This window comes from Anopheles coustani, chromosome 2 (assembly GCF_943734705.1).
Source record: "Anopheles coustani chromosome 2, idAnoCousDA_361_x.2, whole genome shotgun sequence".
Lineage (NCBI taxonomy): Eukaryota > Metazoa > Arthropoda > Insecta > Diptera > Culicidae > Anopheles > Anopheles coustani.
Window position 1 is genome coordinate 86,556,599 of NC_071289.1, and position 27,957 is coordinate 86,584,555.

The window sequence follows — 27,957 nt, forward strand, 5'->3', positions numbered from 1 at the left end:
CACTTTCCTCAACCATGAAGATTCTTTCCACCCAACACTCACTATCTCTCTGTTCCTGCCGCCCATTTACGAGGGTTACTGCTGTGTTTTGCGGCGTTATGCTGCATAGTCCTTAAACGCTAGTAATACTTTGCGAATTGTAACACCCTAAACCACTTGCCAACACTCACTGTTCCCGTACGTACGTACGTGCGCCCCGCCACGAATGGAGAGAGTTCACCAAACCTAAGGACGCGATAAATAAAACGACGTCACGCTATCGTACAAGGTGGTTCAAGCTATGTTAGCATTGTTCTACACATAAATCCTGTCCGCAAGTCGATGTTTTATTCAAGTTTACAAAATAAAGCTACAAGCATTTACAGAAAGTTTGACGAAATCAATCATCAAACACAAACCCAACGACGAGCATTCTCAATCAAATAATGATGGAAAAGACGAAGGTTACAACTGTTTAGAAAACAAAACACCCTTTAAATCATTTATATCTCGCTCGACATTGCTTACGACAATTTTAGATCAAAACTGTGTTGCGCCATATCGTGCCCTTTATTTCTACGGGCACTATCATTTCGTTTGATGATACTGTTTAATTCGATGAACGCCAAGATGGAGCAAGCATTCCTACCGTATTGCATCAGGTTTGTTGTGCCAATATAAATTCCTGACTATTTGCAGAATGGACTTTATTTCCAAAATCACAAAACTATTACAAACTAAAAACTCGTAGAAAAAGTAAAAGTATTTTGAAAGCTGTACACTTGTGCTCTTGCAGGAAATGGAGGGGTCGTGTTTGATAAAAAAAAAATGAAACTGTACAGGAAAAACAACTAAAAACCATTTCCTCAGCCACATTTCCTTAATTGCATGGACCAACGATGGTCTCTCAACACTGAAGAAAAAAAAGTCCAATAAGAAGTTGAATCGGTGAATGCAACGTCCTACAAAATGTGAGCAAAACAAGGTGGATCCTGCGGGCCGATCGAAACGTTATCAGAAAGGGCAATGCATACATGTTTGTTACTTTTTCCCCTTTTTATATTCCCTGATGGTAGTCAAAGCAAATGATGTATGCTTCTTACGAATCTTTTCTTATATATTAACATTTCATTTAAGCTTTCGATTAAAAATCAAACGTTATCTACGTACAAGCACGCACACACACACTAACTCACGCCCGATTAGGGTTTCCCGTCCCCTTTTTTTTTTATACAAAAGCCGTAGGAGAAGATGGCCGCTGCTAGTGCTGCTGCCATTTTTGCTGCTCGGGCCTCGATTATCCTTAGTGTTACCTATTCCCCCTTTTGGCATTTCTTACGTGTCTAAAGCTTATCTTACTTTGCAACATTCGGTGATTGTTTCTTCTTGATCATGCTTACCTGCTGCTGCTGTTGCTGCTGAGCGGTGGTGGCAATTTGCGGCGCCACCGTACCACCCGAGCTAGCAACAGTCACTACACTGCCTCCTAGTGTGGCAGCACCGCCAGCGACGCCGGAAGCAGCAGCCGAAGCAGCGGCTGACCCGGCCGTGGTTGTAGAGGAAGCCAGACCCTCCGATGTGCTAGTGGTTCCACCACCCGCGGTGGATTGCACGATCGTTGCGGTTGTCGTAATTAGCTGTGCTGTTGGTTGCTGCTGCTGTTGGCCACCGGAAGGCTGCTGCTGCTGCTGCAGCGTTACCACCTGCGGTACACCGATAATGGACTGTACGGTGGTGCTTCCGGTGACACTGTTGGCCCCGGAAGTTGTCTGGCTGCTTTGTGAGACCGCCTCCACTCCTCCTCCGAGCGGCGTCGGTCCGGTGGTCGCAACGGTAACGGTAGATGGCCCACTGACACTAACCCCTATCTGTTGCTGCTGCTGCTGCTGCTGGAGTTGTTGAGGCGACTGCTGGACCGTTACGGCCACCAACGAGCCGCTGGAGGTGGTCTGCAGTCGTACCGGGCTGGCATTGGAACGTGCCGCGGCCGCTGCTGCCGCCGCTTGCTGCTGGCTCTGGATGGCGTTCAGAATAACTTGCTGCTGCTGGGCGGTCGTCGCACCGCCAGCCACCTTGATCGTGCCAATGTTTTGTCTTGGCATTTGTGCGCGAATGTTACCAACCTGTCATTTGGGAGATGGGAATGAACGATTTGTTAACAAGAGACATCTTGAAGAAATGCTAAATAGTTTGAGAAGATGCTAACCTGAATTGTTTGACCTTGATTCGGCTGCTGGGACACCGAAACCGGGATCATCCGCCCGACACCCGTTTTGCCGAGCACAATCTGACCCCCGCTGGCCAACGACCCGGGGTTCGCGTGACGAATCACCTGCTGTATTTGCTGCATGGTCATGGTGGTGGTCCCGCCACCCAGATTTTTCGGTCCCTGCACAAACAGCTGCGTCGGCTGACCGGCCTTGCCAGCGACCTGCGTTATCTGCGTCATCTTAGCCGCGCCCTTGCGCTGTTGCGCTAGAATCTGTTGCTGCAGCTGCAACTGGCGGACCTGCTGCTGGCTGCTGATCGTCTTCAGCTGGCCTGGTTTCACATGCGACAGTGTCATGCCGGTTGCGGCCACCGCCGTTCCGCTGGACGTTTTGACGAGCGTGGCGATCTGCTGGCCGGTGGAAGTACCGGCCGCGGTCGCCTGCTGAACCTGCAGGCTGGCCGGGGCGAAGATTTGCGTCTGTGGAATGAGCTGCTGTTTGCCGAGTTGCTGCTGCTGTTGTTGCTGTTGCTGCTGGCTCAGGATTTGCCGTTTCACCATCAGCTGCATTTCGTTCTCGGTCACGGGCCGCGTGATCATGTGCTTGGTGGGGCCGAGCTGCTTGATGTATTGCATGCGCGGCTGACCTTGAGCCACCTGCACCGTTGCCACGCTCGCGACGGTCGGTGTCTGCGTCACCACCTGCTGCTGCGTGCCGGAAGAAACATTCACCGCGGCCGAAACGACCTGCGTCACCTGGGCCGAACTAACCACGCCGGGTAGCACCTTCTGGCCGCCCGCAGTTGCCACCGTCTGACCGACCGTGCCTCCCGTCTGGATGATGTTGCCCTGAATGATCGCCGGGCTGACGATGGTCGGCTGACCGGGCCCACCCGATTGCAGCGTCCCCCCTCCGACCTGCGTGGCCGTACCCGGGTGTAGCACCTTGAGCTGCTGGCGAATCGGTTGCTGGCGGTAGAACTGTATCTGCGGCGTGTTGATCGGCTTCCCGGCCGTCGTCACCGTACCGACGGAGATGGATTTGGCCACCACGCCGGACACCTGCTGGGCGCCGGCCATCGAAAGGCGCAGCTGGGCGGTTTGTAGCTGTGCCTGCGTTAGTCCACCACCGAGGCTGACCACGGTTGGGCTCTGCGAGCCGGAGCGCTGCAGAACCACCTCGTGCAACGTTCCGGGCGGTGCGACAATGCGTTGGGCCCGCAGCGCCGAGGTGGTTAAAGTGGCTACCTGCGTTGGCTGGATCGTGGTTGCACTGGAGGCTAGTTGCGCGACCGATACGACCTGCGGCATCGACTGACTTGCGAGCGTCTGCACGATCGAGGCTTGCGTCACGGCGCTCGCAGTGCTACTGGTTTGCAGCGCGATCTGTTGCTGCTGCGAGGAAACCGGCTGATGGATCGACACGATTTGAGGCTGCGAGGAGAGCTGCACCGTGCTTACGCCGGACATCGTAGTGACCGGCGTCGTGAGTACCACCGAAACCTGTTGCTGGCCACCTTGTTGCTGCTGCTGCTGCTGCTGGAGATTGCTGTTTTGCTGCTGCTGTGCAGCTGCTACTTGCGCCAACTGCTGGGAAAGCAAGTTCTGGCTAGCCGAACTGGCCACTATCGCCTTCACGATGTGCTGCTGACTTTGTGATTGGTTCGGGCTGGGACAAATGCTCACCACCGAGCCACCGGTGCGAGCCGCAGCAGCTTGCAGTGTCGATGCTTGCACAATCGTTGCCACGGTGGAGGTGGCATTCGTCGGCACGCTGCACACAACAATCGTAGCCTGCGGTACTCCTCCTCCAGCCCCACCGGCAGATGTTATCTGTTGTTGCTGCTGTTGTTGCGCTGAGGCCACTTGCTGGGACAGAGAATGTGCCTGAATTTGCAGTTGCTGCTGTAGCAAATGCTGCGATTGCTGTTGTTGCTGCTGGGCTACTGTGACTGCTTGCATGGTTGCCGTGGAAGGCTGCTGCTGCACAACCTGCTGTTGGACGACTGCTGTTTGCACATGTGTCTGTGGCGTCGCCTGCTGAGTCGTTGTCGAAATCGGTTGCACGCCTACTACGGTTGCCGTGGCTAGCTGAGACTGTGCTTGTTGCTGCTGTTGCTGCTGCTGGATGGTCGCCACGACAGCCGTCGTTGTTTGCGGTACAGTTGCGGTTTGAACCACTTGTACAACCTGCTGAGAACCTGCTGATTGCTGTTGTTGCTGCTGCTGAGCCTGCTGCTGCTGTTGAGCCTGCTGTTGCTGCTGAGCTTGCTGCTGCTGCTGCTGAGCTTGCTGTTGTTGTTGCTCTTGGGCGAGCGTTTGCTTGTGCTTCTCCTTCAAAATGCGCTCTGCTCGCCGGGTTGCAATTTCAACCGGCGTCAACGGGCTGTCGTAGTTCGTGATGCCGTTCTGTGCCAGCACCAGTGCATGCTTCGGATTCTTCGGCACCGTAGGTAACGCGCTCGAGAGCGATGGTTTCACCGGCGTCGGCTTTTTCGCCGCGAACGCCGTCTTAATGTTGTCAAACTTCTGGCGCATCAGCTTGATGAACGAGCTGTTCGCATCGCTCGTGTACAGCTGGCCGGTGCGCATCGACCGTATCTGCTTCGGTGGGGATGCACGGGCCGATGCTGAAGGTGTCGGCGAGGTAGACCCTCCTCCACTACCACCACCTGCTGCACCACCAGCGGATGACGCAACACCACCACCGCCGTTGGTGCCCTGCTTCAGCGGGTTTTTATTCTTCTTCTGCTTCTTCGGACTTTCGAGCAACTTGCCCTCCTCACGGGGCATGATGACGCTCTCGTACCGATAGCGACACTGCTTCGGAAGCCGATGCGTGCGCGACGTCTGATTTACGATGTCCGCCACCAGGTCCCAGTTGGGCGTATGGCCCGGCGAAATAACCATCAAATTCAGCGGCAAACCCTGCAGATTCTGCACCACGTTCAGTATCGCCATGTCCTCGTACACCGTCCACTCTGGCAGTCCCTCCGGTTCGACCGGCGGCTTCATGGGGACGGTGTTCGGTTTCATCGCCAGCATGGGCGGGAACGGCTTGATGATGCCCTTGTACCGCTGCAGCTTGTACTCCTTGCGCAGCTTGGCAATCTGAGGCGTGGGCCGATCGAACAGGGAACGCGGCGCGTAATAGGTGTCCTCGCGACGAATCTTCGGCGGACGGCGCCCTTCCGGGCAGAAGCCTGCTTCCGACCGGCTGCGCTTGTGGTCCTTTTTCACGTACACCGGGGGTAAATCTGATTCCGGAATGATGTCCGACGTGTCGTACAAGAACGTCAGCGAATGATCCACGTACAGATCGTTATCATCCTGCGGTGGTGTAGGGGGACACCACATCTGTAAAATCAATCAAGTTATGAAATTCGTTCGTACGCATTTAAACGGGGAAAGGACATAGGCAGAATAAACTGTATCCGCAGGATATTGTTGGCAAAAGAAACTGATTCTGTAGTCCAGAAACCGAGCGAAGGTGAAGAATTTTTTCGAAGCTATTTTCTCCTTTAAAAAACAAGCTCTTCTCTAATATAAATTTCATTATTCTGCTATACTATTACTTAAAATAGCTTCCACAATTGTATCACTTTCACTCACAATTAGTATCGAACTTGGCAAAAGAACCAAGATTTATGTTCTCGGTATTTTTTGTTGTTGTTTAGCCATTTTTATCTTTTGGGAATGAGGTTGTCTTCTGCCTACATCATTAATGAACAAATGTAAAAAAAGGTCTTATACTCACCGGCATCCTTTCCATCGTACTATCCGATATCCATATCTAGCGCATTTCCACGATACATCATTACCGAACAAGCGAACGAGCGAGCGAGCAACCGAGCGAGTGTGTGTGTCAGAGAGAGTGAGAAAAAATAGAGAGAGATAGGGTGTAATATAGACATTACTCTGGACGATTATTTTGTTTTGTTAATTTTAACTGTTTCGTTTTGCTGCAAATATGCACGCTACTGCATTGATAACAACATAAATATTGTTTTTCTTATGCTTAACCCTCATATTTTACTTAGAGTAAACCATGACGGATTAAGTAATTTGTATGTTCTTCGTAATTTTATGATGCATTCAAGAATCGTATTTTCTACGGACTTATTGATGATTTCAATTAGTTGTCGCGGGGTTACACTCATACCATTTCTTATCTGTTTTGTACTATACAGTAGAGTAATACAAAAATATCCTTTGGATATCATTTACACAGAAATCGAATGAAACAAATGGACATCAAAGTAATTAACTTCCTTTCGGTGGAATCGCCTGACAAATTGCGTATTGCGCAGTTATTTTTATCAATGTTGAAATCTTTGAATGCATCAGTAATTACAAGAAAAAATTAACAAAATAAATTTCCCCTTGCTGTTTGTTGAGTTGTTTGAATTTGCTTACGTGTACGTTCGAATAACACATACTATATTATCGTGCGGAGATTTGATGTCATACTTTGCTTAGTGATGACCCAAAAATTGATACCGAAAATGTATATACTATGGAAAATTTGCAAACGAGTCTTACATGCATAATACATCAATTCCTAACAAAATTAGTTTTTTTGTTCATATATTTTTGGTGCCATCAAAAAGTCGGACTATATGGGTTGTTTTGCTATGACCCTATGGTTTTTTAAATATAATTTTAAACATTTTTTGGGTCAATTATTTTGCTGCTCCACAGCGATATGCAATTTTGAACGTACAATAAACAGCAAGTGATGTTGGATTTTCGTCCACTTCTCTTGTGACGCAATTCGCATTTCGTATTACATTCGCTTTTTCTCTCTCTCTCTTTCTATTTTGTTTCGCTCACTCGTTAACTCTCTCGCTCTATTCGTGATGTTCGATCTCCTTTCTTATCGCTCGGTTTTATCCTGTTAATCATAGTTTAGCTTTCAATAGTAGCATATTGAAGCACCATCACCAACGTCCGTCATTGGATTCTTTGAGATTTTTTTCTTTGATTTTTCTTTCCGATTTATTGCGTTCCGATCCTCTGTTATCATATCAGGACCATGTGTTTGGCCTTTCAGGAAACCATCCGTTTTACTCGTCGCTGATTTACTTTTCTTAGAAAGATAGAACGATCATTTTTGTGACACCAAAAATTTGATCTTTTTGTTTGTACTACTTCAGGCATTAATTGTGCCGTTCGTTTTCGTTTCGTTAGAAAAAAATATATAATGAATTCATCAACTCAGCATTTTACTCAGCAAGGACAATTTTTTTATTCTATTAATTTTTTCTCGTAGCCTTACGATCACCGTTTTTCATGCATCTTATCTTGTGTCAGGTTTATCAAACGCTTCTTCTGTAGCGAATTTATTTATTTTTTTACATATCCCTGGGTTGTAATATTTTACTTTATCCGCGTTTTTTTTTCTTATTCTGTATCCTAACATTTCTTTTTACACGCGCACATACACTCTACACACACACGCACACACACACATACACAACACAGACATTGGATCAGACCAGTTATGCGTGGTCTTCTTTACGTCGTTTGATCCGTCTCACAATCGCATCCCCTCGGCGCAGGAGGCTATTCATCACCCTGTTAATTTTTGTAGTTTGTTATGTAATTGAATGATATAATAATGCAGTCTGATTTTGTTCTCATTTTTTTACGTTGCCATATTCTAAACGCTCGCTTAGGCAAGTTGTGTCCACCTCGTGCGCATCGTTTTGTCATTGGTTATGTCCCCTGTTATAGTTCTATAAATGAAGTTATCAGCAGTATAACCATGTGATTTGTTTTCTGTAAGTATTAGGTTTTTGCTCTGGGGTACTGAAATTTTGAAAAAAGGCTATAATTGAAACAAAACATGGACACAATGGGTGACGGGGGTTGCTGGTGGTAAATATCAGCAGCGATAATCTGCGAATCGTTTGCCAGCCATCATCGGTATACAATACACTAACTGAAGATTTGCAATCTTTAACACCAGCCGTAGTAGTTTTTTAACAGAAGGAGATAACACCTAACTGACACTTAGAATTTATAACCTTTCCCCCCCCCCTAAAATGATCGACAGAAATGTATCATTTCGAACAAAGTAGTACTACTCCATGGAGAAAGGATAAGTTTCAGTTTAAAAGGAATGCGTGCAAAAAGCGCACCCCACAACTCCCTTGGGGGAGGAATTTCACTTACACACTATGATCGTTATATTTCATCTCTGTGACCGAGAAGGATGAAGGGGGTGATGAAATAATGATGGCGAGAAATAAATAGTGACTTTACTGTCGATTTTTTACTGTACAAACGAACTCTATCACAAGTGGCATGATACCCAAGGACCCGATTGATCACCTATACTTTCCTCCTTCTACTCCACAGTGGAGAAGGTAGGTTGTAACATGGAGAGAGATAAAGAGAGTGAGAGAGAGGGAGATTGAGAGAGTAGAGACAGAGGCGGAAGAAGAGTGAGCAAGGGAATCAGATAGGGGTGGCGTAGGATACTACACATTTGGTCACGTAAGACGTGTAGACGTAAGGAATATAGATTCTTCGTATTATTTTACTGCATGTGTGCCCCTTATTTGACAATTGCGTACAAGGACCGATAAAATATGAGGGCGATAGTAATACAGTAATCGTTTAGTAGGACCTTTTAGGTCATTTTAGGACCCAATGCCATTTCATAACTTTCCACAATATTGCTGACTACATAGTGTCGGATCAGCACCACCGCCGTGTAAAATGTTCCAAGCTTTAGCTTAGAAAGATGATCTGGAGCATGTTTAGGTTCAGATCGTGAACACGATCTATGATAGACGAGGTCTATAAACTCTACGACTATGTCACACCCAGTTTCTCGTAACATTCGAATGACAACGCAAAGCATGGTCTGTGAAATTCTCAAAGGCTGTACCTAAAGACAGGCCACCAAAAGAGCGCGCAGGGCTTGTAGCGAGGATTAAAAGCAAATGGTTAAACTAAATGTTTTCCGGCGAATAGAGTAAACGTATTCAAGAAGTTTGTCCAAACAGTAATACATTGTCTGATGACGTCATAATAGTCCGCGGATCTGCATAGCTCGAAGTCCATGAATGAATTTCGTTTGCATGTCAAACTGTTAAAATTGTAATAAAATTATTGAACCTAATAATCTCGATTTAAAAAGTTTACTCTCAAGCAAACCAATTTCAAAACGTAAAAGTCAGACAAGCGGTAATTGCCAGGCAATGTTACATACATTTTCTGTGACAAATCCTAATAAATCTAACCACCGTTTTGCAGATTTTGTTCGATATTGTCAGAAAAAAAAGTAACCTAACAAAGATTGACGTATTTTAAAAATAAATATAACTTGCTCCTGTATTATACAAACGAGCCTTAGAGGGTGTATTTTCTTCCTTGATATTTTGCTAAACACGAAAAGTGACTGTATACATTGAGCTGGCTTATAGTTTTGCCCAACACTGTAAATAAATTCTAACTATAAACACACCATAAACGAGACAATGGTGTTCGCTTCGTCTTGAACACATTATCTAGCGAAGCCTTCCAGTGATTGGAAAAACTTATGGAACCATCTGTACATATTGAATGAATCAATTGATCATTTGAAAACATTAAAAATAACAAATAAAAAACCCTACGGCGTACGCGAACGAAACAAAGAAGCAGTCCATTTAAAACAAAGTTCGCTTCTAATAAAAACGTTATCGAATCTCTCACCGTCGTCGGCGGTTCATTTTTTTAATAGTCTAGTGTCGGTTGAACAAAACGGTTTTGCAGCTCCAAACATAAGGACCAAACATAATAACTCCGCCATAATTCACCGGTCACGGTCACAGTTCTCAACAGTCCAAAGGAATCGTCTTTCGTACGTGATAAAGTTCTTAACATTCTACTATGTACACACTCACTGTGATGTTGTGTTGATTGAGAAACACACAAACTGTTCTTGTCGAATGCTTTAGAAAACGAAGTTAAAGGAAAAAGGTACAGGAGGAGGGCGGTATGTTGCATAGCTTTCGCAAAGAGCGGCTGTTTTTAAACCCCATTAGTACGGATGTTGACGCTCTGGTGGTGGTTGTCGAAACGGCAGCTAGTTTACATCAAGTTTGACCATTCTCTATGGTATCATCATGATGATCGCCAACGGTAGCATCAATGGCCGGTTTATATTTTACCGACCCCATCGTCGTCGTTGGCCCATGAAGCTCGCCTTTTGGAGTGTTTTGTATTAGAGGGTCTGTGTCTTTGTTTTTCCCTTCTCCCTGTTTCGATGATGCCAACCAACTGTCCAGCGTTCGGGTGGCTCGATTGTTGGCGGGTGAAACGGATCGCCCAAGCGAGAGTCGGTTCAGGCGGCGCAACTTCGGTACGGTCGGGGTGGGTGTCCGGAACCCATCGCTCACATTTTTCCGCCCATCTGCGGCGGTCGCCGATCGAACGGTGGACGTTTGCGCCGTACTGGGCGGCTTGTTGAAATCGTTCACAATGACTTTCAGATCCTTCAACAAAGTAATTTGAGATGCATTTACACAAACCACTTCGTTGCTGCTTGTGCTGCTGCTGCCATCGGATGATGTTGGGCCGCCAGTGGGCAACTTGTTCTCTACTGGGACCTTCCGCTTTCCCGCACCAGTATCATCGTCTTCGTCTTCCATCGTACCGTCCGGCATAAGCGGATCCTGTGCCATATCGGAACCGTCAGCATCATCATCCAACGACCTCGTGTCGCTGTCGTTGTGGTGATTGCCCACGGTCTGGTGGTGCAGCTGCAGCCGAGGAGGGGTGTTTTTTGTTTTCGTCCGCTTGTAAACGGGCAGCATCGGACTGTCGTCCAGCGTCCACAAGTTAATCTTGACCGTTCCCCGCGACCGCGTCCGAGGCGTGGCTGCCAGAGGGTTGCCACTCTGATCGCCACTCGCATCTTCTCCCGCAGCGGCGATCGGTGTCTTGCTTCGACTGTCCCGCGATCGTCCACCCCTTGAGGTGGGTCGCGAAAGCTGCCGATCGGTGGCGTGCGGTGTCGTCGGTTGTCCATCACCGATCACGTGTGCATCATCATCGTGCTCTCTAGCCGCCGCTAGCGCTCCGCCGGCCGAACTGCCACTGGTATAGTAACTGTTCATTTGGTTCGAGTCCGAATCAGGCGCATCGTTGGAATCGATCATCACGTCCAGGCTGCACTCACTGTCGAACTCGTCGAGTATGCGCATCGCCGACGGTTCATTCGTTGTGGTACGCTGCTCCGAATCGGTAACAGTCAGTAAGGGGCCGCCATCTCCAGCACCACTGTTACTGGTAGTACCCGAAACCGCCGCCGCCGCTATCGGAGCACCTTGACGAACACCTCCTCTTCGGATGAACTTTGGGCGACTGTGCTTTAAGCTACTCGCATTGCGATTCATCGCTACTTGCTGCTTCGGCAACGCAGACACGGTTGTAGCAGAAACCTTGGTGACTTCCGAGGCTCGCCGGGCCACTGTGGGATTCATCACTGAAGGTTTAGTAACAGCGGTGGACTTCCGAGATGTTGTGCTCACTGCATTCAACGCCACGATCTTGTTACGATGCGCCGTACTGGAGGCAGTTGCTCTTGCCGCCGCTGCTTGCTGCCCGTTTTCCTCTTCCTCCTCCATCTCCTCCTTTGTACTACCTTCTTCTTCATCTCCTTCAGCATCCAAATCAGATTCATTACCGTCCTCAGACGACGTCTGCTCGTCTTCTTCCACCTCCTCCTCCTCTTCCTCCTGTACGCCGTCTTCGTCTTCGTCATTGTCTTTATCATCCACATCGGTATGATCGTCTTCGTCGTCGTCGTCCTCCTCCTCAGATTCTTGCTCTTCCCCAGGAACCCTTCTTCTCGCTCCCTCATCCCTCTTAACACGCTTGGCGGCTCTACGACGAGTAGGCGCTACCAGCTCCATCACTTTCCTTCTCCTCTCCTGTCGTGGTGTTGGGCGCAAATTTCGCCTCCGTCCTCCACCGGCAGCAACTGATTGAGCTGCTACCTGTGGGTGCTTTCGTTTACCAAGTAGACTTCCCCCCGTCGCTGGTTTCACACCGTCCAGTTTGGCAACAGAATTCTGAGTGCCTTTGGACGGTGGTAGTAGTGCCGGAAGATTCCGATCATTACTATTTGCGGTCCGGTGGTGATGGCTGCCCCTGCGTTTTGCAACCGAAGACCGAACGCTACCACCACCACCACCCCCCTTCATCAAACGGTGCGTCACCATTTCCGTCCTTCGATCACTTCTACCACCTGCGACGACGTCACCCTTCTTTCCCAATGAAGCCCCCCGCCGCTTATGTCCACCGGTGGTAGCAGCAGTTGCTCTCGCCTTTGACCTGCTCGGGGTCGGGGTCGGTGGCGACGCCCGATTACCGGGACGCAACTTTTTCCTACCACCCCCACTACCACTACCTCTATTGCTAGGATGAGTTTTATTATTAACCTGATTTTTGGCATCCTCCCGGGAGAAGGTGAGCAGATCAGCGTGCTCTTCCGCTTCGCGCTGCCGTGCCGCTTCCTCGTTCCTTCGCTGCTCGGCCAAGCGGTTCGCCTCCCAGTCGCGTTTCTGCTGCTCGATCTCCTGCTCGACCGCTTTCAACTGCACCGCAGTCCAGGTACCTTCGGTGTCCTCGACAAAACGCATCGCGTATCGTTCGATAGGACTCAACTGGAATGGGCGAGAAACGAAAGAGGATATTTAGGCAGAAATCTCGCGATAGAATACCAATAAGTTAGGGAAACTTTTTTTTTCCTTTTGTTTTTGGTTGTTCGAGAATCTTGAAGGCAGACGGTCACATTTAAAACCAATCTTCCGAACCGATACGTCTTTGATGTGCCAACAAGTAACATAGAAAGATACCGTAAAACAGTTGTGTCGTTCGGGTGTCGTTCTTGCCAATCCGGAGACCAGCATGATTGTTACACAATTGGGGAAGGTTCGTTTGTGTATATTCTTCACAGTTTTTCGCCATGAAACATACCTGTTTAATTAAATTCTGTACTTCCTTCTCGGCTTTGCTGAGCTCTGGCTGTTTACTAACGGTGACCACTTCGGTGCCAGCGCCCGAAACCGACGCCGCCGCTTTCTCCTCATCGGCCAGCGGACTGTTGTTCTCGTCGATCTCGTCCAAATCGTCGAATCCGGCGGACGCTTCGGCTTTGGCGAACTTAGCCGCCTGGACATCCTGATCATCTTCCGCGGCCGCCAGCGCCGACTCGAAAACATTGATCGCCGATTTGCTGCTTTCCGCGTCGACCACCGCCACTGCCGAGGAGGAGGAGGAGGAACTAGCGGCCGCGGCCGTCGCTGAGAGATTCGCATTCAACCGATCCTTACGCTCCCGATCGCGCTCGAGCACTTCGGCCAACCGAGCCGAAGCGTTCTCCTCGACGGCATCGACCGTGAACAGATCCTGAATGGTGGTGGAGCTCTTGAAGTACGCCGTCGTGAAGTTGCCACCCTCGATGGCCAGATCGCCGAGGATGCGCTTCTGGTTCGCCTTCTTCAGGATGTTCTCCTCGATCGTCTTCTCGCTCACCAGCCGGTAGATGTGAACGTCGCGCGTCTGCCCGATCCGGTGGCACCGGTCCTGCGCCTGCGCATCCATCGTCGGGTTCCAGTCGGAGTCGTAAAATATCACAGTATCGGCACCGGTAAGGTTAACACCGACGCCACCGGAGCGCGTCGACAGGATGAAGGCGAACATGCGCCGGTCGTTGTTGAACCTTTCCATCAACACCTGCCGCTGCTCCACCTTGGTCGTGCCGTCGAGCCGCAGGTAGATGTGGCCGTGGTAGTTCAGGAACGCCTCCAGCACATCCAACATGCGCGTCATCTGGGTGAAGATCAGCACCCGGTGGCCCTCCGATTTCAGCTTCTTCAGGAGCCGATCCAGCGTTTGTAGCTTTCCACAATCGTACTGTATCAGCCGGGGGTCCGGGAACTGTTTGTAAACAACATGAGAAAAGCGTATAGGTAAGAAACATTAGAACCATGGGGAAGTAAAAAACAAAACATCGACGCATGAAGCTATTATTTTAATAGTAGTGAAGATTGTCCCACAATCGCAAGTTTAGCCCTCCATGCTCTAGGATATTATTTTAGCCATGGAAGTCGAATAGCGACCAAACGCCATTTGGAAAATGAGTGCACATACTTTAGCTCCATTGCAAAAATCGTTCAGAAGTATCGCTTCAAAACGATCGATTATTGGAGCATTACCACCGATGGGAAACCCAGCGATTTAGAAGTTTATGAATGGGTTTTACATTCAACATTCATATCCAATACCCTTTTCCTCCTGTCGTTTGAGAACATTGATTATAATTTGCATGTTAACACACTGTCTTTAAACTAACAATCATTGATCTGGACTGTGTAGCATCACGACAAAAGCTTCACTAAAATAATCAAGTGGAACCACTATTAAATGATGCTGACTTGTTAAAATTACCACAACTAGTAGACTTGTCTTTACGACTAGCTACCAAAGAATATGTGGATACTCTTACATGCTATAGCTCCATTGCAAAAATCGTTTAAAAGTATCGCTTAAAAACGATCGATTTTAAGAGCATTTTTGCGGAAAACTTTTAGGTGAACCTTTTGTACTATAGTGTGTCTTTCGCTATTGTTCGAGAACTGTGATAGCAAACGGCCATATAAAACCGTTTGCGGTCTGGAACGTCCTTAATATACCAACAAGTAACATAGAAGGAAACCATAAAGCTAGAAGCTTCGGAGTCGATCTGATAGTAGTCTAGTTGGGGAATCTGAGATGAGTACCAAGATCGAAAAGACAGCATGTCTTTCGCTATTGTTCGAGAACTTTGATAGCAAACGGCCATATAAAACCGGTTGCGGTCTGGAACGTCGTTAATATACCAACAAGTAACATAGAAGGAAACCATCAAGCTAGAAGCTTCGGAGTCGATCTAATAGTAGTCTAGTTGGGGAATCTGAGATGAGTACCAAGATCGATCGAAAAGAAATGTCGCAACATACCATGCTACGAGCCGGAAACAGTTCCAGCAGAAATTGCATCGTTCGGTAAGTGTTCTGGGGGAAAATTGCACGTTAGGAAGACTGGCACAATTTCACCCATTTAACGGTAAACTTGTTAGGTGTACCTTGTGTACCACAGTGTGTCTTTCGCTATTGTTCGAGAACTTTGATAGCAAACGGCCATATAAAACCGGTTGCGGTCTGGGACGTCATTAATATACCAACAAGTAACATAGAAGGAAACCATCAAGCTAGAAGCTTCGGATTCGATCTGCTAGTCTAGTTTAGTTGGGATCGATCGATAAAAAAGAGAGGTCGCCACATACCGTGCAACGAGGATTATTTGTTTCCTTTTAAGAACAGCAGAAAATTTTGTATGTTTCATCAACTGAGCTAGCAGCAATTGCATCGTTCGGTAAGTATTCTGGGAAAAGATTTTCCATAAGGAACACCGTCACAATTCATTTCGCCCATTTGATGGTAAACTCTTAAGGTGATCCTTTAGTACCACAGTGTATCTTTCGCTATTGTTCGAGAACTGTGATAGCAAACGGCCATATAAAACCGTTTGCGGTCTGGAACGTCCTTAATATACCAACAAGTAACATAGAAGGAAACCATAAAGCTAGACGCTTTGGAGTCAATCTGCTAGTAGTCTAGTTGGGGAATCTGAGATGAGTACTAAGATCGAAAAGACAATATGTCTTTTGCTATTGTTCGAGAACTGTGATAGCAAATGGCCATATAAACCGTTTGCGGTCTGGAACGTCGTTAATATACCAACAAGTAACATAGAAGGAAACCATAAAGCTGGAAGCTTTGGAGTCAATCCGTTAGTTTAGTTGGGGAGTACTCTTATCCTCATCCATTGTCCAGTTCCAAGTAGTAGACCATATATTTTAACAATTTCAGCTGCAAATGGGGTTCTATTGAAATTGGGCTGTTTACTTGAATATTATGGGATAAACCTGTTTATACTTCTTCAATGTGCAGTATTACGAACCTGTGTGCTCATGGCGGATATGATCGGATGCAGTAGACCGATAGCGGGGCGGATCTGCTCCGTCATCGCCATTTCCCACTGCTGCTCGGCGTTTAGCTTGGAGGGATGCGGATGGGACACCTGTAGATACGGTGTCGGTGCGCACACGGCAGGTACAAAGATGACAAAATTGGAGATAGTGTAGCGTAGCTCCTCCGCCCGCTGCTCGATCGTTTTGATCGCTGCCATCAGGCTGCAGCTGGCCACATCGACGACGGCCCCCGGACGACGCCACGTTGCTCGACGCAAGTGATACGCACTGGCCACTCCGAGCGGGATCAGTTCGGCGGACCGTTGGCTAAACTCTTCCTCGATCATCTCGCACAGCGTCTCGCGCAAATCCTGCCCATAGATTGGCGTCGCGTCTAGCCGTTTCGAGTTAATCCGTCCGAGCAGCTCCAACACTTGGCTCCGGCGCTCCTTGCGCGATTCTTCAATGCGCGCTAAATAGAACTCGGTGCGCTGCCGTTCCTCTGCATCGATGGTGGTGCTGTTGATCACTCTACTACCTCCGCCAGCCGTTCGCGTGCCAACTCCTCCTCCACCCGATGTCGTCCGAGGCGTCGACGAGGAATGATTCTTCAACTGTTGCATAATGGTGGCGGCCAAGGTGGACGAAATTTGCGTCTGCTGGCCAACGCTCTGTACCATACGGTTGCTAACACCGGTGCCGCCGGCCGTAGCAGTGAGCAAAGACTGACTACCTGCTAGACTCGCTCGCTGCATCGACACCACGTTACTCATCGACGCCAGCGTTCGTTGCTGAAGTCCGGTCGAGCCGGTGGCGGGCACCGCCGACTGTAACCGGCCAGTAATGATGTAGGATGGCGTAGCCATCGCTCCAGAGCCGATAACCCCTCCGGGAATGATCTGTACCACCTGCCCGGTGCTGAGCCGGTTCTGGGCTTGCTGTTGCGGTGAGTTCATGGTGGAGGAGGTGGTGAGCATACTGCTGCTGCTGCCACCAATATCACGTTTACGTAGGAGCAAAGCGGGCGAGGCGCTTCTGCTGCTGTTTATCCCACCTATACCGCTTGTTGTTGCCGCCGTTCCAGTGGTACTGGAAGGGTCCACCATCATCATCATCGTCGTCGACGACGATGACGTTCGCCCTCGCACGTCGATGAGTCTGCTGTTGAGGGGCAACGATTTCTTATCTAACAACGATGCATCATTTACAAGCGGGACGAATTTCGTCCCGTCAGTCTTCATGGCTGGACTGGTGCCGATCCGCACACCGGTCGAACCGACTCCGGGCCGACGACCACCGAGGGATTCCTGCACGCGAAAGTCCGGTATGCGCACGTGCAACCGAAGCTTGCCAGTCGGGCAGCGAGGCGGTGGGAGCGGCGTCGAGTCAATCTCCTCGATCAAACGCTTTGGCATGCAGAGCCGCTGCGATCGATGCGCGACGTACGCGGACAGTACCAGCTCCAGCTGAACTAAAACTAAATTTAAGGAAGACAGATCAACTTGCTGCGGAAGAAAAGGAAAAAAAACACCATGGAGGACCACATTAATAAGCATTTGTGAGCATCCATGCTTCCCAATACTCATCGCCAGCCAGACTTACAGTGAACGGGTCGTAGTTGAACATATTATACACCAGAGAGGCCGTCTTGAAGCTAATGCCGTCCATACGGAAGGGCGATATCGTCGGGCGCTCCTCGAACATGTTCGGATGGTTGCAAACCTTCCGTAGCTGCATCAGCACGTTAATGACGCTCAGCAAATTTCCCGACGCAAGCGTTTCCCGCGTTCTATAATAGAAAGCAAAGGTTCAATAAAAGAGAACACATTCATACGGCCTGCAGCTTTCCACTTTGGCACTTACTTTGCTCGACTCATAAAGTCATCGTAGAGAAATCGCTGCCGCTTGGAAAGCCTGCACATTATGACGTGCTCGTATTTTTTCGGCATCTGTTTTTCGACCTCCGACTTCAACCTTCGCAGCAGGAATGGTCGTAGAACCTGCAACGCGTGCGTGGGGAAATTGCCAAACAAATCGTTGTTACAGTTGCACCGTGATTGCCGGGTTTGGATCAACACGTAGAAACCGTGTAGTAAGTAGTAATCGATAACATTATGATTATTCACCACCAAAAATGAAAAAACGATTAGAAACACTCACTGACCACAGACGAATAACGTTAAATCCCGAAAACATAATAGACGCCTAGCGATGGTTGATGGAAATTGCCTTCAATGCCATCGACAACGTTACAATCAATAAAAACATATAAACCAGTAATCAAAAAACCGAAACGTTAACATCGACACAATGAACAAAAACATGAACATTAACCAAACACAAAATGATACTCGTGTAAAGCCTAAATTCCGTCTTCTACGCCGCATTGCACCGTCTTCGAACCCAACAAAACCGCTATCAGTTGCTTTTAGCCGACTAGCCAACTGTATCTGAACATAGTAACCCAGTTGTCAATCGTAACTAAACATTTGTCATGTCTAAGTTGTACATCTCTACAACACGAACCCGAAATTATACACTTCAGTTTGATATAGCAAATGTCTAGTTACGATTTACAACTGGTTGACCACCAGATGTTCCTTCAGCCACTGTCGGCGTAGCTGCTGCCAGTGATTTGTTTGGGCCAAAAGAGGGTGTAAGAGAATAGAATGAACTCAAACCAACATGAAAAAAAGTGTAGGTAAAACAATTGTAACAAAAAAGAAACAACAGAGAATGACGGAGGGACGGGGAACGAAGGCTCATAATGAAAACACCTCGCGATCGACGATCAAATGAAAGTGTGTGTATGAGTAATTTGTGTGTGGGATGCGTAAATAATCATAATATTACATTACGTACAGGGTACAGACCTTGTGAAGGCGTTTGATAATCGTTTCACTGTACTCGGAGTTGCCTTCAATCATGCCGGTCATCGGATTTGAGAACCACTCCTTAAACTCGCGGTGCGATTGGAAAATGTGCGGCATCAGGAAGTGCATCAACGACCACAGTTCCATTAGATTGTTCTGCAACGGTGTGCCGGTGAGCAGCAAGCGTCTGCAAAAAAAAGGGGAGTGAAGGATGGTAGATATTTAGGTTTAGTTTCGTTTCAGCAATACAACAAGTGGAGGTAACACGAGGTAAAAGAAATATGGAAAAGGAAAGCTTATGTATGGCGCAGTTAGAATTGACTTATCAGACAAATGCCTCGTAGAGTCATCCGGAAAATGGTGACCGGGTGTCTAAAACAGACCATGCCGGTTCCAATCAGGTAATAAAAACGTATTGTTTATCATCATGTAAAACAATTTTCAAACAACGCCCTTCGAACGAATTTTCAAATAGGCTTTCCCCTTTTTCCCCTACGAACATCCGCATACTCACTGTTCCGTTTGGAAGTTTAGCAGTAGCTGCCAGCGCTGGGACCGGAAGTTTTTAATGTTCTGCGCCTCGTCCAGGATCAGGTAGTTCCACTTCTTCCGCCGAAAGCTCTGGTGGTCCTGGATCACCAGCTTGTACGACGTGATGCACACATGGAATGCGTTCACCTTCGTCCAACCGGTGCGCTTCAGCTTGCGCTCCTTCGGCGTGCCGTAGTAGGTGAGTATTTTGAACCCCGGGCACCACTTCTTGAACTCCATCTCCCAGTTCAGCATCACCGACGACGGTACGATGATCAGGTGCGGGCCCCAGTTGCCCTTGACGCAGGCCAGATGCGCCAGCAGCGAGATTGTTTGGATCGTCTTGCCGAGCCCCATCTCGTCCGCCAGGATTCCGTTCAGCTTTCGGTCGTGCATCGTCACCAGCCAGTCGAGACCGATGTGCTGATACTCGCGCAGGGAGTGCTTCAGGAGGATCGGAATGGGCGTCACTACACTGGTCGACGAAAGCGTGTTGCCCTTCGGCTGGATGCTTTCGGCGATGGCGGCCGCATCGTTCAGCATGTCGTCCTTGGCGCTTTGGCTCTTTTCCGGCGAGGATGATACACCGCTACCGCCGGCGGCGGAACTGGTCGCTCCGGTCGCACCTGACGATGAAGCCGTCTCGTCATCGAGCAGATGCTTGAGACCGATACCGTCGTCCTCCTCCGTCTCCATCGCTTCATCGTCGTCCTCTTCCTCGTCCAACTCCTCGTCGGTCGAAGGCAGCTCGTCGTCTGAACCAGTGAGTCCCTCGCTATTATCTTCGACATCTTCCTCCGACGCTGATGGAGACTCCACCGCAATAGATTGTTTCCGCGTTTTTCGACGCTTCCGGTCAATATGCGAGGCTACCTCCTCCTCCTCCTCATCATCATCGTCATCATCAGAATCCAGATCCATTTTGTTTCCCGACGGTGGTGGTGGCTTGTTATATTTTGCCATCAGCTCCTCTATGCTCATCTCGTTGTCCGCCTATGGGAGGAAGTTATTGAAAATAAAGCATTAGAAAACAAAAATTGATGTCACCATTCGTGTACATTGGTGTAACTTACATTGAGTTCATCGATTTCTTTCTTATGATCCTGATGCTTCTCCTTCCTTTCCTGCTCCTTGATCGTATCCTCGTCGTCCATGCTGTCCTCGTCGGCACTAAAGTCTTTATCACCATCCTCCTCATTCGAACCACTTTTACCACCACCATCCTCCTCCTCCTCATCATCATCCGGTTCGGACAGGACGATTTTGTCACGATTTTCCAAGTAGTCCTTCGGTAGATTCTTCAGGAAATCATCCAAATCCATCTCGGACTCTTTCTGCAAGGCGGCCACCTCATCTTTGGTTCCTTCCTCCGCTTCGGCTTCGGCTTTTGCGATCGTTTCTTCGTCGTCGCCGGAACTTTCCGCCTCGGGGCAGAACTCTTCGTCCGAGCCACCCGCCAAACCCCGGTGCGGCGAGGAGATGCGCGACGAGTTTAAACTTTCCGCCTTACTTCCCGAAGGCCCGGCGGCACTGGCCGTTCCAGAAACACCACCACCGGAAGCGGCGGCAGATGGAACGGTCACTTTGTTCATGCCTTCGACCAACTGTTGCGAGTACTTCTCCGTCTGATCGACGATGAAGCTGAGCTGCTGATCCAGTGCCTTCTTGCGCTTCTCGTCCAGCTTCGTCTGCTGCTTATACTCCACCAGCTTCTCCGCGTTCGACCAGAACGTCTTGATCTCCTTGGCCACGAACGCGGCTATGCGTTTCAGCTGCAGCTCCTGCGCCTTCTCGGCCCGCTGCGCGGCGAGCGCCTTATCTTGGAAGTGTTTTTGCACCATGCGCGCACACTTCCTCGCACACGCTTTCTTCCACTTGCGCTCCTGGGCAAAGTCGGCCGCTAGCCAGACCATCTCCTCCAGCAGGTAGTCCCAGTGCGCCTTCGGGCGGGCCGGTTCTTGCACCTTTGGCAGGCGCTTCTCCGTCCATAGACCCTCCTTCTGCAGTTCCTGCACTCGCTGCATGACAAACACCTCCTGCCGCGCCTTGTTGGTGTACTGGTCCGGTCCGTTGGTGTTAGGCGCCGATTGTGCGGTGACGCTGCTGCTGGCTGCCGCCAGCTGTCCTTGCCCGCTGCTTTCGTTACCGTTCCCCAGCGTTCCATTCTGCTGCGGGACGGAGTTTAACGAGCCCGCATAAACTCGCGATGTCGAACCACCGGACTGACCAACTCCACCCCGCAAACTACTGTTGCTGCCTACGGTAGACGGCCCATTGGAGCCAATTGTCGGTACAACCTGAGATGTTCCTCCACCAGTTATTCTACTGCCGCTCGCATCCAACTCGCTCTTGGCCACGGAACCGAACCCTCCGGCTGCGGCAGAGGATAATTTTTTCCTATCGACCGACGTCGCCGTCGTCGTCGTCGATGCTGCTGTAGCGCCGATTCCTAATCGATCGGGAATTATCGGTGTTCCTCCTGGAGAGAAGAAACAAATTATTTGTCTTAATTAAATAGGTCAAAAACGAACATACAAAATGTAGCCGTGTACACAAGAAGCAGGAAAACTGATTCGCCATTGAGTGTGAAAAATTTCAAGAAAAAAAAAACATTCCACAAACATCCCGAAACAGAAACAAACGGATTATTCTCTAGCAAAACATAAACTTGAAAGCGTCTGCTACATATCGACAATTTATTATTCATCATCACAACTCTACGATAATTAAAAAAGGACCCTGAAAACAAATATCTGGAATCACTATTGGAGTGTCCTTTTGTTGGATCAGCTCAACATGCAAGGGATAACTTTTGGTATTTTACTGTTTTTGAAATAGATAAATATAATCGTAGATTTTAAAGCTCCTATTTGATTCAAACAGATCAACAGAAATGAACAGAAAAAAAAACAACTTGAATATTCAGCAAAATAAGCTATATGTTGCACTAAGATCCGTATTTTCAGAGAAAAACATCTTCATGCCGCGATAAATTGGAACCAAGTTAAAATGAAAATGAATGGAAAAATCTAACATCAAAAATAATTCTTGCATAAGAAAAAATAAAATTCAACCATCAAAAATCTAATCGAAATTCGATTTTAACTCGTTTAAAATCGTTCAACAGTGATATAATGGTACTAATTGTAAGTTAGATAGAAAAAAAGGGTGCTCTACCTGGCACCAATGGCTGTGGAGGGTTTCCTAACGCGGTTGATACACTAATTTGCCCAAACACCATCCCATGACGACCACCTTGCGGTCTACCGGGGACATGACCTGCGCGCAGGATTGAGAGGAAAACAACGCCGTAGAAAAAAAAATATATTAGTGCAGGGCGTTGGAAGATGGTGGTCCACTATCGATAGCACAAGGCGTATGCCTTGGAAAACATGATGCATGAAAGCAAAGCGAGCTTATCATACTGGTTTCCATATCTGTTCATCCCATCCAAAATGCTTCAATTCATAAAGCTGTTCCTAGCGAATGGCTTTCAAAGATCAGCCCATCATAGCTTCTCCAACAAGCCCCACGTATTTTCCAACGCGCAGCGGATACAACGTTTGATAGCTAATGCTAGAGCCAAACCAGAGGTAAAATACTCATAGGAAATGTCACCATGCACACAGCAACCGATATTACCTTGCTGGCTAAGTTGTGCCACCGCAGCCGGCAGCGTTGTTGAGACGGCCACCGGAGTTGCACCGACGCCGGGTATTTTGATTTCCGCGCCCTGTGGTAAGCTTGCTGCACTCTCCCGGCCACCCTTGTTGGTCGATACTGTTGAAACGTGGCTGCTGGAGCTAATGCTGTTTCCGAAATTTGTGGCACCCGCGCTAACCGGGTGATCACTGGCTCTGATCGCTCGTGTAGATTGCTAGTGGTAAGAAAATTAAAGAAATTAGTAAGTAAATTTTGCACATGTTAACAATGCGTTTTAATTAATTTGGTACAATGTTATAGAACACAATGGTTCATTGCTGTATTATATCAGACAAATGCCTCGTAGAGTCATCTTTAAAATGGAAAAGGTTGTCTAAAACAGACCGTGCCAACTCCAATCAGATAGAAAGTAAGTAAAGTTTATCATCATTTACAGCATTTGACTATGATTTCGTTAAATAATAAAAAAAAAAGCTGAAGATGGTTTAAATAATGTTTTGTCACTATAAACAGTTCGTTTCTTTAATAGAGCATACCTGTTTCAGGGCTTCTCCCGCCTCTTCCAAGTTGGTAGACAAAGGTTCCAGCTTGTACGAACGAATGAAGTTGGTAAACGCAGGTGTATGTGGCTTTTTTCTCCATGTGGGATATTCCATCATACTTCCACCGGTTTGAAGAAAAAACAGTTCTGCTACATGTTCAGAGTACCTGAAAACAGTAATGTCAATAATTATCAGTTTTAACAGCTACTTTAAAGCTATTGACTTTAGAGCTATAACTACCACTCCCGAATAGCCGATATTTACCCGCCTCACGGCGCAATTTAATTTGACTTGACCAAAAATATCGACCTACTTTTCAGAAAACTGTTCCAGCTATGGACGTTTGCTCCATCTAATAAACTTCGTGGGTCAAACCTTTACTTCAAACTCTCCCTTTTGTCGCTTCAGTTTTACACATGTAAACATGTTATTTTTAAATTGAAAGTAAATTGCTTTTTAGATACAATGATCTTATCTGTAAGGACGCTCCACCGCGACGGAGTGGGTTGAATCTCAACCGAGACCGGACCATCCCGGTTATCGTTCGTTATCGAAGGTGTTTAGCTTTAGGTACCTTCACAAGTTCAATTTGTGGCAATTCGTGCGTAAAATAAGGTTTTTTTTCTGTACAGGTAGGTTTTCTTCTAACTGCCTTTCCCAATCACTAGCTCTATAAAAATGAACCTTGCATAGACTTTCTCCGAAAGTTATAAAGTTTGCAAACAAGCCTTTGTACTTTGTTTTCAAATGTTTTCATTTTGAGTTCGGCTGACTTGTGTCATTAGTTTTGATTATTCATACGGACGCGCGAGATGATGGAAGTATAGATATCTATGTCCTTTCATTTAGATTTCAGTACTTACCCTTCTTTGATATTTCTTAATCTCATGTACTTGTGCTCCAGAATCAATTTCTTTAGTGCAGCAAAATCATTGTCTACATCTGCAGCGGACTCTAGCTTAACACGTTTCCGCGACGCTGTGGGAGACGGCGAGGAACTCTTGTGTGAGATAGCAGTGTTGACCGCAAGCGAAGCAGAAGATGCCGTCGCAACAGTAGCAGTAGCAACAAACGAAGCAATAGCGGTCGATTGCCCTCCACCAGCAACAGCAACAGTGGGAGCAACCAAAGCTCCACCAGCCACCGCAACCGAAGAAGTTGGTATAGAGTTTGTTGACACTAACGTTACGTTCCCGAGAACTACCGAGCTCGAGCTGGACGCACCACTTCCACTGACTGTCGTTGTCGTACCACTGCCGGACAAACTTACTGCTGACCCTGATGCACCCCTTCCAGCAGGTTCCACACTCGTATCCGATACACACACTGTAAGCACTGTACCGTCGGTTCCGGAGTCGCCTCTACCGGTACCGCTCGCACTACTTGCTGCACTACTTCCTGTTCGTTCGTCGGCCCCCGCACTACAAAAGCTTGCATTATACGCGTCACTAGCCGTACTGGTGACGGGCGTTGTTCGGCTTCCGCTGGAGCCTCTTACACTTATACCCTGCTGCTGCTGCTGCTGCTGCTGCGTTGCCCCTAACGACGACAATGACGAAGATTGCTGAACACCAGTTACATTCGTTGCGTTATTTACATTGCTATTATTGCTGCTGCTGCTGCCGACGTTACTGCTACTGCCGTTTCCTGCGGTAGACAAAAACGACTGCTGATCCTGTTGCGGTGGAGTACTTTTGCTGGATGTGGTGGCCGACACTGAAGAGGAGGTCGGTGTTCCAGCAGACTGCATTTGCTGACTCTCGTGGTGCTGCCGCGGGGGATGCAGTGAGCTTGCTGGTTGCTGAGGCTGTTGTGGTTGCTGTTCCTGTTGCTGATTCTCATTAAACGCACGCGACATTGGTGTAACCGGTCCTTGTGTGCCAGTTGGTAACTGCCAGAGAGGAAAGCAAAGGATAAGTTGGCGTCATTCTAGGAGACAGGGGCTCATTTCGGACGTTTCTGGTACATACCTGGACCGCGTTGTTAACGTTTGGTACTCTACGATCAGTCCCAGCAGGAAGGGCCTGGTTTCGACCACGTTGCCCTCCCGCTGTATCGCCTTCATTCATTTTTTATACATCTAGATGAAAAGAGGAGCAATCCCAGGCCGGAACATTAGAATCCAGAAATTATCGTTCGTATCATAGACCGAACGGCTCTTCGATATTTAAATGATCAGACAAATGCCTCGATTGTAATCTTATTAACAACCCATCTTTCTAGAATAGAAATATGGACCGTTCAGAACACATTGTAGTAGAAATTTATCATCATTGTAGCCGTACGATGGGGCAAGGGAATATTTCGATAGCACTCAAAGGAAGTAGCGCACTAAGTAACAAAAATGACACTCTACCTAGGAATTTATGAGCTTCCATTTTGTACATATTTTTTTGTAATTGAACCTATTGTAAACAATGCGCTACACGCTTGGACCACATTTTCTGCTCTTTAATCGAAGCACTACACAAAAGCATCGAAGCCGCTCTCGATGGGCAGCTGTCAAACAAGCGAAACGCGCCAACTTCCACTTTCCCTCCGCTGCTCCGCAGGAACGGAACAAATAATGCAGCCATTCAACGACGCAGCCTACACTGACACGGCAAGCGCGGCGTGGATTCTCGCAGAGAATACATGAAACGAATTCTTTTTCTTTTTACTGAGCCAATCCACCGCCAGATGACATCAGGCAAAATTGTGGAAGCACACGCGTTTGTCCACACTTTGGTGGCCATTTTTTAGCTAACTCCTTTTTCTCCAGCCAGCACATTTTAAACGACGAGGCTACACATTTACCGGTTGCTGTATCACGTACACTTGTTTTTCGGTTCACCAAATTGAATTACAAAAATGTGTTAATAAAACGATGAAAAATATGTTATGACCGAAAATTGCGGCATTGCGAAATTGCCGATTCACTGTGCCATAGCGAAAGCGAGGCTTAGAGCAGCACATTCAAGCACACCATGAAGGGAGCGATATCGAGAGAAAAAAAAACCCCAGCGCGGACGCCATCTTGGTTTTACAGAATGTTCGGGCGAGTCCCGGGTTGCAGAAAACGAGCAATTCGTACCTCAACTGGAGGGCAATTTCGATCCGGAACGGATGATAATTACACTCATTTCACATTCGCACTAACCACGTCGCGATACAACATTCGGAACGCGTGCCCGATCGCACTTTCTTTGTCTAGTGAGGCAGAAACTTAATTTCTTCTTCAACGCGAACGTCGCCTCGGACGGGTCACGGGAAAATGCTTCTTTCTTTTGAGCTGCCGGAAAAGAGAATGAACCTGCTAGCTTGCCGCAGCGCTGCCAACATGACCGCGTCGAAAGCGACCGTAAAAGCACGCAGCCACTGGTCTAAATTCAACATTGTCAAGCCGGTTCATACGAGACAATGGGTTATTGGAATTTCGGTTCGAATCGGATATTACCCACCAGTTTAGAAAAAGAACATTATTGAATAATTTCTTATATTAAATGAAAATGCATAATTCATGGTAAGTGATTCAAATACCTGCTGCTGGCAAAGTAACCGAAAATTTAAACATTTTGACAGACGTATGCTGGATTACCGATAGCAGCCAACCAGCATTAAAAATATTGTGTTTTTGAATTCTCCGTTATTTTACTAAACCAACAGCAGCTATACAATAAAAAATAAGATCATCTCCATTCTGTCTGTGCAGCTATAATGAGTGTTGTTTTTTATTCCAGCGAAAACAGTCTGTATTCGATATATCGTTAGCAAACGGAAAATAGAATCGTAAGTGGGTCACGTCAATCGGTTCAAAACGGTTACCGAGCATTTGTAGGTTGGACATTTGCTTTGTTGTTATATGCAGAGGTTTGTTTTGTTATTCACTAGGTAAAACGGCCCGGTTACACGACCCAGTTATAGGACCCAGTTACAGGACCCGGTTACACCGTTTGTTTATACGGCCCGTTTACAGGACCCAGTTACAGGGCCAGGCAACTCGGTCAATTTGCAGGGCCCGGTTACAGTGCCCGTTTACAGTGCCCGTTTACAGTGCCCGGTAACAGGACCCGTTTACAGGGCCAGTTTACAGGTCCCAGTTTCAGGACCCTTTTACAGGATTGGTTACAGTGCCCGTTTACAGGGCCCGGTTACACTGGCCTTTTA

The 27,957-nt window shown here is 47.8% G+C and overlaps 2 protein-coding genes and 1 non-coding gene across 3 annotated transcripts in view; 1 reads left to right on the forward strand and 2 right to left on the reverse strand.

The window, feature by feature from the left end:
- Positions 1–27,957, forward strand: part of LOC131265225 (astacin-like) — a 197,042-nt gene that overhangs the window by 26,391 nt on the left and 142,694 nt on the right. The gene's annotated exons all lie outside the window — the stretch shown is intronic.
- Positions 1,083–27,072, reverse strand: LOC131263522 (helicase domino). The gene is made up of 16 exons (XM_058265730.1): positions 26,885–27,072; positions 25,782–25,891; positions 24,675–25,702; positions 23,806–23,977; positions 23,249–23,483; positions 20,680–22,085; positions 19,590–20,599; positions 19,076–19,262; positions 18,066–18,202; positions 17,805–17,991; positions 16,193–17,707; positions 13,166–14,128; positions 12,628–12,852; positions 5,946–5,981; positions 2,186–5,545; positions 1,083–2,102 (listed from the first exon to the last, which is right to left on the reverse strand). Exons 2-16 carry the CDS (start codon positions 25,878–25,880, stop codon positions 1,335–1,337), a joined length of 11,328 nt encoding a protein of 3,775 aa, XP_058121713.1. The 5' UTR covers positions 25,881–25,891; positions 26,885–27,072; the 3' UTR covers positions 1,083–1,334.
- LOC131267914 (small nucleolar RNA Me28S-Am2589) lies at positions 23,590–23,705 on the reverse strand. Its single transcript, XR_009178489.1, has one exon. It is a non-coding gene; the product is annotated as a small nucleolar RNA Me28S-Am2589 (small nucleolar RNA).